Source organism: Bos taurus, chromosome 26 (genome assembly GCF_002263795.3).
Source record: "Bos taurus isolate L1 Dominette 01449 registration number 42190680 breed Hereford chromosome 26, ARS-UCD2.0, whole genome shotgun sequence".
Taxonomy (NCBI): domain Eukaryota; kingdom Metazoa; phylum Chordata; class Mammalia; order Artiodactyla; family Bovidae; genus Bos; species Bos taurus.
In genome coordinates, this window is record NC_037353.1 from 33,616,262 (window position 1) to 33,633,587 (window position 17,326).

The following is a 17,326-nucleotide window of genomic DNA, read 5'->3' on the forward strand; positions in this document are numbered from 1 at the left end:
CAAGTTGTTGTGTCTTGTGTTTTTCTCCCACTAAGTTGTTTGAAGCTGTTGAAATGGAAGGCTGAGGAGAGGGGGCACTTAAGCAGTGAAGGGTTTTTCTTTGTAAATAATAGATCAAGAGCACTGGATCTGTATCTAATGGAGCTGTGTGCGGCCTCCGTTTCAAGGACAGCGCGCGGTTTTAAAAACCACAACTACCGACCAGCCCGTCCGAAACCTGTGGTCAGTTTTGTGAATGTGTGTGTGTCTGCTTGCCTCTTGCCGTGACTCCCCACCAACCCCCCCCAATACATGGTTTGCTGTAACGTCATACTTTATTTCATAAAGTTAAAGAAAACCCCAACAGTATTTTATAAACGTGTGTATATATATTCACATGAGAGAGAGGGCCTTCCATAATTATGGAATGATTTAAGGAAGTTTGCTCCTGTTTTACTAACATGTTTGAATGAATCTATTTGACAATGATGTGCTCTGCTAAGAAAATATTGATGTCTATAGCTGACATTAATGCAGAAATTAGTTTATTGTAACAGCAGAAAAATCGAATTCGTTATGTTTGCAAACATATGTTACCTTGATAATTGGATGAAAAATTTGATTTGCCATTTTCTCCCCCATTCCTGTTCCTCTTTTGGAGTTTATAAATTTGTTCTTATATTTGCTGGTTTGAATCTGTATTTGAAAAGCATTGAATACTCTGAGTATTGTTGGTATGTTTCATACAATTCTTATAAGCTTAATAGGGCTTTGTTCCTCCTGAGCTTGAATTATTTGTTATTTTATCATTTGCGATCTAAATATTATACCTAATTGATATTTCTCCTTGTATTGCAAGAGTACAGGCATGTACCAGTATCTTAAATATTTAGTCTCTATCAAGAGCATCATTGGAAATAGAAAAATGAATATTAGATGTTAAATGTCAAATAGGAGCCTGTATAAATAAAATAGAAAAACAAGTACAGATTAAATTTGGAGATTCCTTTGATTATTTCTGAAAAAGTTGTTTATAAGATTAACTGGTAGTTACTCTCAATGGAACCAGTTCTTTTTTTTAAAAAATTGCATCCAACAAATTTGGGCCTATTTTTTAAAAAAAAGATCATTTCCTTATAAAATAGGTTTCTAAATAATAGCATTTAACCTAAACAGTTTAAATATTTTTATTACATACAAAAACGTGTGCTGGAAACTAAAGCTTCTAACGTACCAGCTCCTTGAAAGAAAATCATTAATCTTCTCAAATGTAAGTGTAAAGTTGATCCATTTTAGCCTCTTGTCCATAAATTGTTGATTATTGGTTTTGAAGGAAAGCGCAGTGTGAGTGTGTTTTGAATTTTAACTTTGAAATCATAGATGTACAACATGTTCATGGCAGTCAAATCACAAGCTGAGAGAACCCATTTGAAATAATTTTTTTAAAGTATTCCTGTCAGGGCATTATTTATAGGAATGATAAGTTTCAGATTTTAGGTTTCAGAAAGTTGAGGTTGGCCGCACTTCAAATCTACAATTTAACTGCTTTGAAAGAATGGCTTTGCTTGTCTTCAGGGGGAAACAAGTAACTTAGGGGACATCCATTCTTTTTTTTTTTTTTTTTGCAGTCTTTCATCCCTAAGTATAACAAATTGTTTCTTTTATTAATGTGGTACTTGCACTATCGAAGCAGTTCTTAGGGGAAAATAATCAGGAAGATATGCTTTTGCTTCTCAGATGCTACAACCTGAAATATGTTACTTCATTCCTTGAAGAGATTTTCTTTTTTCTTTCCTCTTTCAACAAATAACAGCTAACATAATAGAAATTGCAGAAAAGGATACAATAAGATTTTTTCCCCTTCTCGCACAGCATGTTTTGGTTGGCTAGGAGAAGCCGAGGTATTGGAATATGATTGTCCCTATTTAAGGAAAAAAAATGATATAATTTGTCATCTTACCGGTTCTCGGCATTCTGTGCGGCGCGCGCTTAGTCAGTGCTGGGAAAAACAGCGGTCTGACAGCTAATAGATATCTCTGCCCTCAATTGTTTAGACATTTTTGTCTTTTGTGACATTGAAGAAAAGACAAGGAAGGGAATGGAAGCAACTAAAAAATGTCAAAAGATCAAAAAATCAATGGGCCGCAGGAATGCGATCTGTTTACGGGGTGGAGTTGCTCTTTCTGTTCCCCCAGAAGTCGGTCGGGGTGTCGGGGGGCAGCCACCGGAGTCGGTCGCTGCCACCTCCCTCCCTGGGAGAGGTGACACAGCGCTGAGCGATGCTTCACAAAGCTGGCGTGTTAGCTCGCTCCCCGCTCCCCCCACCCCTATGAATAAATAATAAAATAAATAAAAGCTTTGCTTTCAGGACTCTGAAATCTGAGTTTGGGGTGCTGTTCCTCTCCATCCATTTCCAACCATTTCCAGATTCCCTGGGCTGCAGCCCAGCAGATGGGGTAGAGGATTTACTCATGGGCATTTTAATTTTCAGATCAGGGGAGAACACTTGACATTTTTATTATTTATTTATTTGATTTTGGAGGGAAAAAGTCAATATGAGTGAAATGGGTGATGATTAGGTGGGCCACGCCAGGCAGATGAATAATTGTTTTGTCCCTGGCTTAACTGTTTGGACAAGACTTACGTACATATATCTTGGGGTGGTCAGTAGCAAGGAGTTGAGATTTTATGTGAAAACTTGTTTCTTAGAGAGGAGGAGACTGGGTATGTGGACAGTAAAGATGGTTTTAATTTAGCAGGGAGAATGAAGTGTTAGTTGCTGTCCATAAAAACTTTTGGGTTTTGAACTGTAGACCTTAGTTGTCTTTTCTCTCTCCTTTTAAAAACTTTTCAACCAACTGGTTGTTTGTTGCCTGGTGCGTCTGTGTGTGTGTGTGTGTGTGTGTGTGTGTGTGTGTGTGTGTTCACCTACACATTTGCCTCGCAAACTGTGGCAGCCCAGGAAAATAGATGAACCCTACAAGGCGAGGCCACAGTCCGTTGGGGAAGTTTTTTTTTTTCCCCCAAGCACTGTAGTTGTTATTTGATAGTAAGTGTGGTCCGTCCAGGCTGCATATTTTATAAACTTTCTATTAAAGTTGGGGCATGTTATCATAAAACTCAATTGCGATACTTTGTATTACGCTCTGGGATTGAGAGATAGACATAGGATTAAAAAAACAATTTCTAGGCATTTCTAGATGATAAATTTAATTTTCTTTGCTATTTGGAGGTCTTCTTTGAAAATGCAATTGTAATGAACGCATTCAGAACTGGAGAATAGATTTACCCTTGGCTTCAAATAGTCGACGTTATCAGGCGCTGTCATTCGCTCCTTCCTATTTTCGGGCTGCTAATTGATGTTTTTGATGTCAGCAAGAAAATTGAAGAAAATGTCATGTGTGAACCAGTGCGGAAGTTAATAAGATTGACTTCGTTGACAGAATTTACAATGAGAGCAGAGACCGCATAATGGGACCGCTGCGAATTCTTTGGAGTCAAAATTGACACCTCACGCTAGGCCAGTGGTCGATAGGAGAGATGGAACATTTGGGAAAGTTCCTAATCTCATTTTTCCCCCCTTACCTTTTGGTCTCCGATGGTTATTTAGTTTCCCCAGCAGCTGTTTATTCAGGGGGCTATTGCTTCGGACCACTCCAGGGCCTCAGTTCAGGCTCCCGGTGTCATCAACAATGCTTGTTTCTTATGCTGTTTTGAGTTTGAAAGCAAAAGAGTCTTAAAAAGGTTAGATTAAGATGTGTCTTAAGGAAAGATATACTAATATCGGTCAGGGTCATTGCAAATGCTTGGGTTATGTGCAATAAAGCCGAAACGCAAATCCCTCCCTGAATAAAGAAACCGAGTTGGCACTGAGATCAGTCCTCAAGCCTCACAGAAGGCTCTAACTTGCAAGCAAAAAAAAAAATTAATAATAATTGAGTTCTTGGCTACATGTCCCCAACCCTCAAAAGAAACATTTTAGCCGTGATACCCCTTAAACTTTTTTCCTAAGTTATTGAAAGTTTAATGGAATAGTTTAATTTTCCAGTAACGTGGCAAAGTTTATTGGATTTGTGTGTATAATTATGGATTGGATTAGTTGAGTTTGGTTCAGTGCATCTGATTATCTTCTGGCCTTTAGGGAAATGCGCTAAAACCCTAATATGTCCAGTACCCCCAAGCGGTCTCTTTTTGAAGGCACCGCACAAAATGTGGTCTCTACCAGCGCTCGGCCTCCAAGGATCTTCAGTAAGAGACATTATTCTTGGAATATCCAATTAATTCCACGGGCAGTGATCAGTTAGCGCTTCTTCTTCCTTTCTCGCCATTTGAAATGCTAACACAATGAATATTTTCTCATTGGTCTGTGTCCCTCGGCTAAGCTGTTGCCGCGGGCTGAGAATTTCATCGACTGATGAGACCAGAGGCTCCGCCAATAAAAGGTTACAGTACGTGATTTGCATGCCAAGTGGGGTTTGGTTTCATGAGCTTAAAAGTTCTTTAACTTTTATTTGACTTTTTTCTTTTGTTCAAAGTAGATTGAGGGGTGAGTATATTTGTGAGTGTTTAAAGTATGAAAATTATCAGGGACAGTAGGTCACAGCAATATTTTGGACCATCCTTAAGGAGACGGTGGGGGTGGCCCTTTGTGTTACCAGCTTTCATGGAGAGCAACCACGTCCACTCTCTAAGATCCGGTCTACGGAAAGCATCTTTTCAGATGTTGCGATTTTGTGTTGAGTCCCTCTAGTATACTTCAGGAGCTTGACATCTAGGAGAATGGTACCATTAGAATATCTCGTAAGTACTAGTAATCCAATCCCAGCATTATTTGAAAGGACTATAGAGCATTGAGTAGGGCATTTGGGAGAGGAAGGAATATCCTTTTCTTTGGAATGGTTGGTAAGCAGAGTCTTGAGTATCAAGAAAATAATACCTTCTAGAGGAGTATTCAAAGGCGGAACCTCTTCTGTTATCAAGGGTAAGTTGGAGTTTGTTATGGAGTACTGAGGTGCATTGAACACAAGAAAAGCTACAGCCAAGAAAATGATCAGCACCACTTTCACCAGAGAAGGTTCTAATGGATTAGATGATAGCTTGCAAAACCTAGTTTCCCAACTATTTCTCAACGAGATGAAGCCCCGCAAAGTATGGGGCCGGCAGCACATACGTTCAGTTGGCTCAGAAAGACAACACCCGATGGTGTCACTGTTATCTCTTTGGTCTTCCACGGTCTTCCAGACTTGGGTTTTATTAAGTCAGGATGCTCCTTGTTGATTTAAAGCCATTAGAGGTGTCTTCTGATCTGAGGAGTATGGGTTGACAAAAAGAGGGAGGCGGTGGAGTTCTAATCAAGGTACCTCATCCCTTGCTCAAAATGGGGGGAAAAGGGGATTGAGGGAAAAGAAAGAGGCAGCCTTCAAACCACTGTTATCTTAGAGGAAGGATAATATGATTGGAGACTTGACATATTTCAACCGAATGAAAAATCATGATACCTTTACCAAAGTTGTTAGCAAAAGGGAACTGGCAAGGCTAGGAATGGTGAGCGGTTCCCTTCTCTCCCCCTCCCGCCCTCTTCCTCCTTCCTTCCCTAGCTGTCTGTGAGGAGCAAAGCAGGTGGCTCCCTGTGGCTGACTTTTCATGACAACATGCCATTAGAAATTGCCGTCCTGTTGATCAATCCTCTCGACATGACAGATTTGCCGCAAGGCCTGGCTCTTTGAGCGCCAGCACTGTGGCTTTTCCCTCCTTTTTTCCTGCACTAATTGGTGAAAGTTTTTTTACTGTGCTAGTGGCAGAGGAAATTCTTTTGAACGTTGTCACAATCAAGTGTTGACTTCTTTAGAATTGCAAGTAGGTTAAGTGAGTATCAACATTGGTGGGGGGGGGTGGGAGGAGGGAAAACTGTAACACAAAGTTAATACCACCTAAATTTTATGATTAGAGTCACATTGGAAAACAAACTAATTGGATTACTTACACACACACACACACACACACACACACACACAAATGAAGACAAGTATCAAATGATCCTTTTAAACTTTGTTATGTTTGGTCCTTTTGGGGGGCTCCGGTCCTGACATTAGGAATTGGGGAAAGTACATTGTCGTGTTGATGGAGAGAATATATCTAATTCTGCCTCCTTAGTTTCTTCGTGTAATAAATGTATTCAGAATAGCAAGAGCACAGACATTATATAACATACTGTAAATCAAAAGAGGTACATAGAGCTTCTATTAGGGGAGCTCATTTTCCTCTGAACTACTGATATTCTTCTGTCCAAAATCAACATACAAAGAACAACCTCTTAGCAAAGCATTTGTCCTCAGATATTAATTCTTTTGATTCAAAAGTTGTAATTCTGCTTAAATTTTGCTGTTCCGGTTATATATAAGATTGTTTTTTAGCCTAGACTATAATAACCTTTCGTATTATTTAAATCCAAACTTCTCAGGGAAACTGAGAATTAGGATGCTTTTCTTTCTTTTTAGATCATTTGAACTTGAAACTTATTTTTAATAACAAGGATTTTCTTACTGAAGGAAGTTGTAGAATCAATGTATGTTTAAAGACATATTCTCTGGTGATAAAGATAACTGTTAGAAGAATAGTTTTGTTTAGCCAGATTGAGTGAGAGGGTATGCGTGTGTGAATTTTCCAGGTCGCAGAATCTGTGTAGTTCATTCTGATTCTTGACCACGTACCATTTCAGATTATTCCTAATCAGAAAAAAAGAAGTAGTGGAGGGTGTGAAATCCCTACAACTCTACTGTGGGTTTGTGGTAACTATCGAGAAGAAATCCTACATAAAAATAAGGATTTTGTACTGACTTGTGATATAAACGTAGAAGCCTTGTGTGCAGAGTAGGTTACTTCTATTGCACAGTTGATATTTACTAGGAAATGAGAATTACAGAACACAAGTCACTAAGATTATGAATGGGATTTTTGGTTAATTATTTTGGTTCTAAGTACAAAATGAAAAGGTAAAAGAAGGCAGTAAAACGTTGTCTGGAATTGCGTGGGCCTCGACCCCCTTCGTAGCCATCCTATTTGCTCTAGTTGTTATGTTATAAGGGAGAGAAGTGCAGAAACCCCTATTGCAAGAAGCATCCATTCATATAATTAATTTTGCCATTGTAAAAATCATTTGTAAAATTTGCATTATTAACATTATCAAGTCACTAGTTGGTAAGACATCAGACATGACGAGAGTGAAGGGCAGCTTAGGGAGAGCTGGGCTTTAAACCCTCAGTAGATCGGAGTCAGGATCAAAGGCGCTTGCTTTATGTGGCTGTGCTAGACTTTGAAGTCCTGACTGCACCTACAGCACTCATTTCATCAAGTTCACTGGTGTCTTAATAGCAGATCAATAAGTTTCAAAGTCGGAGAGTTAATTTGATACTAGTGCTGATGCGGTCGTGCTGGGGAAGCCGAGAGAGAGGCAGAGAAGGCTGCCTATTAACAACTCCAGTACGGAGCGCACAAAGATGCAGATTACCGATCTCTCCCTGACCCTGAAAAGACAGGCTTCGGCCAGGAATGGGGAAACTGTGAATTGGTAAAGCAAGGAGTCCTTAATTTAGACATCTCAGGTTATCTGGAAGCCCGTCCATGCTTGAAAAATCTTTGACTTGGCTACACATGTACTGGGATGGGCACAGTGTCCGTTTGGTAGAGATAAACATGTGACCACAGAAACGCACACACACCTTTCTAAAATAAAAGGGGAGATCTACATAAGAACCACTGTAGGTTTTAAGAGGTGGTGTGTGGGGGGGAAAAGGCACATAATCTGTTTTTGGTTTTTAAAGGGAGCTTTGAAAGTATGCTTACATCATAGGGGGTTATGTTGATTTTTTTTTTTTAAGTGGCATTGGGAATATCTCCTGATGTGAATAATAATAGGCAATAATAATTTGATACAAGTCCATTTTGATCCACTTTTTTTTTTTTAAAGGAAATTCTTCAGGAAAAGTCTTAGCCCCAAATTTCTTTCCTTCTTTGTAGCATAACTTGATATGCGGGCAAACAAATGGGATTCTTTATGGAACTCTATCTTTGTTCCCTTTCTCGAGTTTGAATTCAGTCTCTTCATTTTTATGATATGGTACATTTTTACGATACATTCCAAGGGTTTGTTGAACATGATATAAACCACTAGGTAAAGGCAGTGGAAAACTGAAAGAGAGGAGATAAGTTGGGTCAAAGGCGAATGTTTTTATATTTTTTAGGATTTTTCTTTGTTTTCAGTGGTTTGGTTTAGGTTCTTCTTAAAGGATAAGCATAAACATTGTAGGGTGTGTGGTAGAGATGACATCAGTGGCTATTGCAGGAGGGGATTTGGAGAGAGGTTTTTTTTTTCTTTGTGCAAAAGGGAGGATATAAAGATACAGAGTTCAAAGATGCAAATCGCGAGAAAGTAGAAACCTTAAAAAAAAAAATTTTTTTTTTTATAAGAACTTTCCCATCTGTATGTACAGCACCGGCTTCCCAGCATCGAAGGTCAGATTCACACCCTTTTCGAACAAAACTCTAATTTAGAATGTTCATCTAAGGGTTGATAATGGTATTAGAAGGCCAGTGGGGTGGTCAGTGGGTGTTGTAGATTAGCTCAGTGGCCATTACGGCTTTACCTAGACCCCCACGATTCATTGGGTAGATTAACCATCACATCTGTCATTTTTATCCCTTTTAGTTCTCCCCTTTTTACCACATTTAAAATACGAAAAGGGGGGTGGAAATATCATCTCGAAGACAATTTATATGGAGCAAGCCAGTGAAGCATGCTAGTCCTAAAACGTCTAAGAAATCGCCATATATATCTATGTGTGTAGATACGTACAGTATAGTTATACGTGCTGTAACTTTGCATGACATATAGATGTTGAAATGATTTTGGTGAATTCAAATAAGTTGGTTATGCCAGGTAAGCTGCAAGTTTTTACACTTAATTCCTTTTAAATTAGTCTTTTGCCTGTTTTGTAGAGAAGGTTCTGTGTTTTAATAATCTTTTAAGACATTTTCTGCTACTGGGCTGATGGCTCAGTTCATCAGGCTCGGTTAGTTTAATTTCTGACAAAACTTCCATTACCACTTTGTGGCGCCATCAATTAGACAGTCTTGGCTGGTTAGAAAGGTACTGGATACTCTGTGTGATGGCTATTTGAGATCTACGAGGTGTGTTGAATGGACTTTAGTTGAGTTGTGTTGTTTTTCTGTGTGTTTATTACAGAAAGATTGCCACTGTTAAAGGGAACTTAAGAGTTTCTGTAAATGTAATGGCTCATCCTGAATAAAGTGAGAGAGACAGTGTTTGGAATCTGGGGAATAGAGGTGGAAGGAGCCGAGCTGATGAAGGTGTTTCTTGTCAAATTTGTGTAGGAATTATTTACCGTGCTGTCTTTCCTGAGCTGCTACAGTAAAAGTGAAGACATGGAAAATTATCCCAGATGGGACGAATCACTCATTCTCTGTTCTTTTTTTAAAAAGGAAAAGATTTCAGAAAAAAAGTCGTCTTTTTCTTTAGAACAGTATGAATAAAATCTGGACAGCTGTCGAAAAAGATATGCCGTCTGCATTTTTTTTTTTTAAATTCTCGCCGCCACCATAACTAAATAGCTTGAATAGTACATCTTTTTTTTTTCCCCTTCATACATAATGATCTCTACTTCATTAAAAGCGTATTAATCTGGTTCCCAGTCTCTTGGGAGACACCTTAAGATGATGATATTGTGGGTTTTTTTCCCCCCGAATTGTTAAAAAAAAAAAATTCTAGCAGATTTGGTCCCTGTCAGTCAGAAATAATTGTGTTCTTAATCTTGTCCCTGATGGATGACTCGGAGTTCAGCAACGGGCCGGCTCCAATGACAAATACAATATTAATATTCATTAACTGCTTTGACAATGCTAATTTTGATGCAGTAGTAAAGGGCCTTCCAAAGTTAGCGGCCAAAGCATCAGAGCTGCGCAAGGTGGCAAGATAATTTGTGCTGGTTTGCTGAGCTGAAGGCTTTTAAAGTCTATAGCAAAAAGCTAGGTACCACAAACAAAAAAGAGAAAGGGAAAAAAGTTCTGAAGCATTGGAAGGCAGGGCTGCGGAAATAATACGATCACAGTCCGCTAAAAAATTTGACACCTCTGATGCAGTTTCTTTGAGTGAAATTTCTACAAAGTTGCAACAAAAAAGCATAGCATGGTAAGTCAGCACATTCTTGATTTTGTTTAATCTTTTTGATCTTTTCAATTATCGCTATTTGAAGATCAATAGTCATTTTTTCCTACGATGCTTAGAAGATGCGCAGCGGTGGTTTAATATGTGTTAGGACCATTTGCTTTAAAGGAACACATCCACAAGTTTTCGGTAGGTTTTTTTTTTTTTAAGTTAGTCATGAAAAATGTTATACAGTAAATTGTTCTGAATTATTTTACATATTGGTGTTTTTAATGGTCTATTTTGACTTTTGTATACCCCTCCACCCCCCAAAAAGAATTCAGCAAGATAATTAAGCTCTGGATGTTGTCAAGAATTTTGAGGGTACTTTCAGCGGGCAAAAAACTTTAAGAGTGAAGTGGTCCTCTAACTTTATCTAAATTCAGCTGTCTCCCCCCTCCCCCCTTTCCTTCTCTGAATGGCATCAGATAGCTATTAAAGCTTAATTTCACTGGAGAACTGCAAAGCCTTACTTTCGCCAACTTACGTGAACTCTTTGGACTACTGAAATTGCCTTTATGTTTGCCAAGTCGGCAAACAAAATATCAGGCTTTGTTCTTTTGATTGAATGCCGGTTTGCGGGAAAAGGGAAAAAAAAAGAGTAAGAAAGCCCTGCCTTTTTTTTTTTAATACCCCTCCCTTTCGGGGGGGGTGTGGATTGTTGTGGAATCGGGGGAGATCCCAGTTATTGTGCCCTTCCCTATCAAGCGAGATAATTCTGTGAATGGAACTGTGCTTGAGCATCATCCAGTCTGGCGGCGCTGGTGGTGTGAGCTAGTCCCCTGTGCCGCGGGTGCGCCGCGCGGCTGCAGAGCGGGTGCTGCCCTCCAGTGGAGCCTGCGGCCGGCGCGGGCCCTGCGCGGCCATCCGGGCGCGCGGCAGCATGCCCGCGAGCCGGCGGCGGGAAGGAGAGACCCGCAACCCGCTCTAGATGGTAAGCGGTCCCGTGCGCGCGCGCGGACAAGCGGGCCAGCAGACGGGTGTGCGGGGCGGGGTACCCGGCCCGCTGCGTCCCCGCGTCTGCCCCGCCGCGTCCCGGTTTGTCCAAGGCCCTTGCATGCTCCTGCTCCCAGCCTCCGTGGGGTTCGCTGTCACTTTACAGTAACTTTAAGGTTGATGTCCCTTGACTGGTAAGGTGCCCGATGGAGTTGGACTTTTTAGTTTTTTTTTTTTTTTTTTTAACTCTAAAACATACACACACACACACACCACACACACAGCGGAAAAAGAAAAATGACATGACTTTTTCGTTCTGAACTTTTAGCCCGTGACTATAAAAACATGCTTTATGATTATTGTTTAATTCGGACGTGAATATTCGGGACGGGGGAGGAGGGGTTGTTTCTTTTGGCCCCATCAAGTTAAATTCACTTAAATGCTGCAGCTTCCTGACTCCCCTCCTCCCTGGCTCTCCCCAAATATTTTCCTAAAGGATCGGCCCTTTTCTACTTTTTGTATATATTCTTTCAAGACCCAGTTCCTCTCACCTCCATCTCAAACTTCTTTATCTAAAACAACGTAAACAGAACTTTGTTGCTGATGTGGAAGAGAACCGTGGGATGTAAATGGGCTGTCCCTTCTGTTCTGAGTTTATTTCTTCTCCACGTTATTGTTAATTGCATGCTGAAAGGAAAGGGTCCTGGGTTGGGTTTTTTTTGGTGAGGGGGGAGAAGAGAAGCATTTGGGAAAGTTTACCAAAAAAATCCCACAGAACTTTGCAGCCTTCGGTCACCCTTTTTTTTTTTAATGGAAATGTTCTAAGCGTGGATGTACTTCTGACAAATCGGGGTGCCTAGGGGACCAACTGGGAACAGTCGGACAGTGGGACAGCATATTTCCGGGAGCATTTTCTTAGGAGGGGTTAGTTTGAAGAAATTCATGAGATTTCCGTGTCCTTTTGAAAGAGGAGGAGGTCTGTCTGGAATGTGTTGGCTCCTCTGGCTGTTTCCATTTTCCTTGTCTTTTGAGACAGCCAGAAAATACATTTCTAGTCCAAGTTGCCCATCCTGTTTGCTGCACTTTATAAGTTATTGTTGCTGAGTGATTGGGAGCTGTCCATCAGCGGGAAAGGAACTTGCAGTTTACTTAAGAAATTGCATGTGTGACAAAGGCAGCTGCCTAGTGTGGTGGTCCGCGTGAATAGAGGGAGGGGAGGCAATTAGGGGGCTGTGTGGTTGGGGCTTTTTACTTGTCAAACTGGAGCCTCATTGCTTTTGTTACCGCCGTGTAAAGGGAAATGGCAGGGTTTTGTTTTGGTATTAAGGGCCTTAAAGCTTACTGCCTGACACTTACACAGGAAGGCCGAATAAAGTCCAGAAACTGGGGCCACGGAGCAGTATTTTAAAAAAGAAGAAGAGAAAAATTAAGAATCCTCACTTTTTTGTTACCCTGAAGCCCTTCCAGTCCTTATGGGGTTTTTTTGTGGAAGGGGACATTGTGGGGAGGTGGAAGTTGCGAGGGGTACCATCTTGTCTGGTATAGTAACAGTTGCTTAAAGACCGACATCAGGAAAAACAGCCGTGTGGGTTTGCAGATAAACAGCTGGACAGTCGAGTCGGTAAATTAAAAACATCTCCTGTATGTTAGGTGTCCCGCGCCAGAAGAAACAATCTTTGCCACCGGTCTTGCTTGAAGCAATACCGGGCGGCCGGGACCCCATGTGGCAGCCGGGGTGTTTTCTTACCTGCATGCAAATCGGAGTTGTGTATTTGCTTTTGAAGAGGGTGAAAAGATTTCACACTTGGGGAGGGGAAGAACCGGAAAGGCGCTCTGGGTGAGTGTTGTCCTCTGCAACTTTCTTCTGTCTTTAACCCCTCCTGGAGCAGACACCCTCCCACAGTCCCCTCCTTCATGGAAAAGAGGATGATTTCAGGCCTGTGATGTCCGGGTCTCTCAACTCCAATTAAGTTAAACCCACACACATGTACCCAGTCCTGGATCCTAGGAGAGACCCGGGAAAAGTAAGTCGGGTTGGGGGGACTCAGGGATTGCCTTTTTTCTCCTTCTCCTCTCTTCCCTCTCTCTCTCATTCTGGGGAGAAAGCTCACAGAACTTACAGTCAGAAAGCCAGTGAGCGTTCAGACTCCTGGAATGTCAGTGAACGCGGGAAGCTTCCGTTCTTCTGCTTCCAGAGAGGTCAACTGAAAAATCTTACAGGCTCAGTCTCTTGCGCTGGAAGGAGAAGAAGGGTGTGTGTGTGTGGCAGGCAAGGCCCTACCGAGTGTCACTCCTGTGTCATTGACAAGAAAACACACTTTCCTCTCCCCATCCCCCAACCCATGGCAGCCCTCACCCTAAGAAATTTGTTTTGAGGGATTTGACAATCTTGTAGATAAAGTGCCTGCCTCCTGCCTTCGGTTGATCATTTTCCCTCATGGCTGACCGTAATTTCTTAGCTACTCTTAGCGGTGGCTCTGGCCCCGCTGCCCAAGGTAACGGGTGAGGGAGGGGGGACTCTGTTTAGAGCTCGAGCTGGCTGGGGAAATGGGCCTCCCCCTTCCTTCAAGGATTTTGCAGTGGTACAGGGTAGAAACTGGGAGGAATTTCTTTTCATTAATTTTTAAAAAATTTAATCTGTAACCAGTCGAACTAGATGATTTGGTTTCTTTTTGTTTGTTTTTGCCTTTTTTTTGGTTTCAGAGGGATGTGTGTGGAGAGGGAAGAATTAACCAAATAACTGCAGGCATCGTGAGCGAGAACTTGGGGAGCATTTTGAGTGTCCCAGGGCAGAAATTGGGAGCCATCTCCATCTTTTAAGATGCCTTTTTTCAGCTCTTTAAAATGAAAGGGAGAAAGGGAGGGGAAGTGGGGAGGAAGAAGAAAAGTGAGAAAAGCAATAAGGGAGGAGAAAAAAAGCTGGCCCAGTCCCATCTTGAAGGTACAGAGAAAGTTTTTTTTTGAGGTGGAGAGAAAGAAAACCAAAGCTATTATGGACCCTAGGAATACCATCTTAGTGGGAGTGGAAGATCTGAGTGGGAAGGGAGGCGCGGTGGCCTCTGGGCTCACTCTCTTCCACCAGTTGGGCGGTTGGCACCTCAATTTGAATTGCTGGGTGAGTAGTGGGGTGTGTGTGTGTGTGTGTGTGTGTGTGTGTGTGTGTGTGTGTGTGTGTGTGTGTGTGTGTGTGTGTGTGTTCATGTCCTTGCTTATATATAGTCTTGACCATTAAACCTTTGTGTTTTTTTTTTTTTTTTTTATTCAGACAGTGGGAAGGAAAAACAAGACAGGAGTAAATGGTCAACTCAAGCTATGCTCTCTCACTATGTACTTTTCATAGTGGCTTTTTTGGGGAAGCGGGGGAAAGGGTTAAAAAAAAAGATGGGGAGTAGAGAAAGCTTGACTTTTATCACCATCCTTACGATTCTATAGCAACGCAGACCGGGCTCCCCAAGTGCAAGTGAGCTATAATCTGGAAAAGGGTGGTGGGATTTGGGATTTCTTCTAATAAATAATCCGCCCCCCCCGCTTCATCCACCAGGGTGGGCTCCACTGGAAGAAAGAGAAGGAAAAATGACATGTTCTCCTGGAAGAGCATACTTTGGAAGCTTGAAACATTTTTGAGCAATAAGGCTTTTCCAGTAGCAGGGCTTGTGTAAACTGTGTATTTTGATTTCATATTTAATGCTAACTTTGTGTCGCTCTGTCTTTGGTTGTATTTATTTTCAATCTCCAAATTTAGATGCTGCCAGCCTTTTAGGGCTCCAGTCTTGCTTGTGGTGTTTGTATTTTGTAAATGTAATATAAAATGTGTTTTGCAAATGTGAGCAAAGACTGATGACAGCCTATTGTGCTATTAATGATCAGGGAGAAGGCCCCTTTGCAGTACCTATTTGGGGCTTAGAATACTTGATACTCTGTTCAACTCTCAGGTCAAATCCTTTGCCACAAGCTGTAAGGGCATTCTCTTGGAGGTGATTCCTTACTTGTCTTAATTATTGCTTTTTGTTATTAATTTTTGTTGTTTTCGAATGGCCAAGGAAACATTGGCAATGGTCAGTCAACTCTTAGATCTAATATTTAGGGGAAGAAGGAATGACATATACTACAGACTATAAGAGTCCTTATGTTTTCAAAATCATGAATTAAAATCCTCTGTGTCATATTGAACTAAGTGGTAGGTAGTTCTGTAGTCGAGTGTGAAGGAATGACAAACGTGTGTCTTGGTTTCCCTTCTGGTTCTGTGCAACTTTCCAGCTCAGTGTATGGTGGTGTAAACTGTCAAGAATTGTGGGGAGAAGAGTGCAGGCTGGCACTGCAAATGTATAAATTGTCTTGCCACAAATTTCCCACCATTCCCAGATTCCTGAAAGGTTCCAGACCTTTGTTTACTCAAATTACTGGGGTTACTTCATAGCAGTCCTGCTGTGTTGGTATGGGGAAGCCTCTATTCTTGATGGCTTATGGGAAGGGAGTTCCTTTGAAAGGGTAAATTCCTGACTCTGATGATACAGATATTATGATCTTTGTATTGTCACAACAGGCTGCTGCCTCTGCATTTTCTGGAAGCAACAGAGCCTGCAACCTTATATTTTTAAGGAAACCTCCCCTCTGTGGTTTGGGGATGGTGGGGGGCCTAGCTGAGCTATGTCATGGAATTCTTTCCTTCTGCAATATTTTGGAATGTGATGAAATCCTGACATACCGTCCAGATTACATACTTCTGCACACATTTGAAAACTTTTTTTTTTTTTTTGGTAAGTGAACTTTGCCTGGGTCATTCCCTTGTTACCTTAAACTTGCGACAGCTGCAGTCAGAGAGGGCGGTGGGGCTGTGTCCTTCTCTCCACAGTGCAGCTCCGTGTCCTTCTCCGTGCATCGTTTATGGAGGCTGTAGATGTCCGTTAAGGAATGCCTATGTTTGGGACACTAACAGGACAAAACAGAGCAGAACAGTTCCGTTTTGCATTTGAATTCGTCTTCCCTTTAGTCTGGTTTTGCTGATTTCCTGTCGAATCCGAGTTTTGGTCCTTTGTATCTGTGGGGCCACATGAAAATGTCTGTCCTACCTGTCAGTTCATCTGTTTGTTACTAGGGAGAAATTTACCTGCTCTCTGAAGGTGACTTGTTTCTTGAGCTCTTATCAGACTCATATAACAGGTATGGCTTTCAAATACCACCTAGGTTGGAAAGTTAGGCACAGAGTGTTTAAGAAACGCTAAAGACATTTTTATATAGCTGGGCATTGTAAATAAATTAGAAAGGTGGTATCAAATTTTGTTCACTGCTTCTTTCTTGAAATCCCCAGGATGTAATAACCATTATGTACTTAAAATTTATTCAAAATCAAAATTGGTGATTTCCTTTCCATCCTATTTAGGAATCCTTAGATTTGGGGTGGTTGTGTTTTAGGGGAGATGGTCTGGAAATCATTATTTTTTTAAAAGTTGTTTTGAATTTGAGCTTTTGGATTTCTTCATTTGGAATAGGTTAGGTTTATCCCTGGCTCTGTTTTGAAAATTGACTCTCCTAGAAACAGCTGTACCCTCTTACCCAAGTCCCAAACATTCCCTGCAAACTCGGACACTTAACAAGATTGATTATGCTAACACTAATCATTTAATGCCCAAGTAGTAGAAAAATATCTTGCTGGCTGGAAGGTGGAGGTTGCAAATTCCTGGGAAATTACTTCAGGGTGAAGTGGTTGGTCCTTCATCTCTGAGACCCGGTGGAGGGTTAGGACTGTCAGAGGGCCCCCTTGCACTGCTGTGCACAGTGCCCCTGTGCACAGGGCCTCCCCCTGCCCCCACCCTCCAGGATGCTGTGGCAAGATACTGAAGGGAGGCAGGAGTCAGGAAGAAAACCCTGGGAACTCAGTGGTCAGGGACGAGCCTGGACCGGGTGGGCCAAGGCATAAGCTCCCAAGTGCTTTTTAAAGGTTAGTTGGGGGAAGCACAATGGGATGCTTTCTTTTTATTGGAGAATAAATGTGAGTGAGTGGAAATAAATTCTGTTTAATGAACTTAACTGGAAGTAATTGTTCAAGAGTCTGTGAATGCACAGGTTTCCTGGGTCGGGCCTTGGCTGCAACATTCCCAAAACCAGGCAGCTGGACCACATCTTTATTTTCAAGGTTTAAATGTTCCCCTTCATGCATTCACTCCCCACCCTGACACCTCCAGTCCCCCGCCT

General features: G+C 41.5%; 1 protein-coding gene across 40 annotated transcripts in view; it reads left to right on the forward strand.

The window, feature by feature from the left end:
• TCF7L2 (transcription factor 7 like 2) overlaps positions 1-17,326 on the forward strand; it is a 202,378-nt gene that overhangs the window by 149,958 nt on the left and 35,094 nt on the right. The window contains exon 1 of one of the 40 annotated variants that reach the window (XM_024985783.2): positions 5,889-10,183. In XM_024985783.2, the coding sequence (XP_024841551.1) occupies positions 10,181-10,183 (3 nt within the window). In that variant the 5' untranslated portion in view covers positions 5,889-10,180. 40 annotated transcript variants of the gene reach the window in all.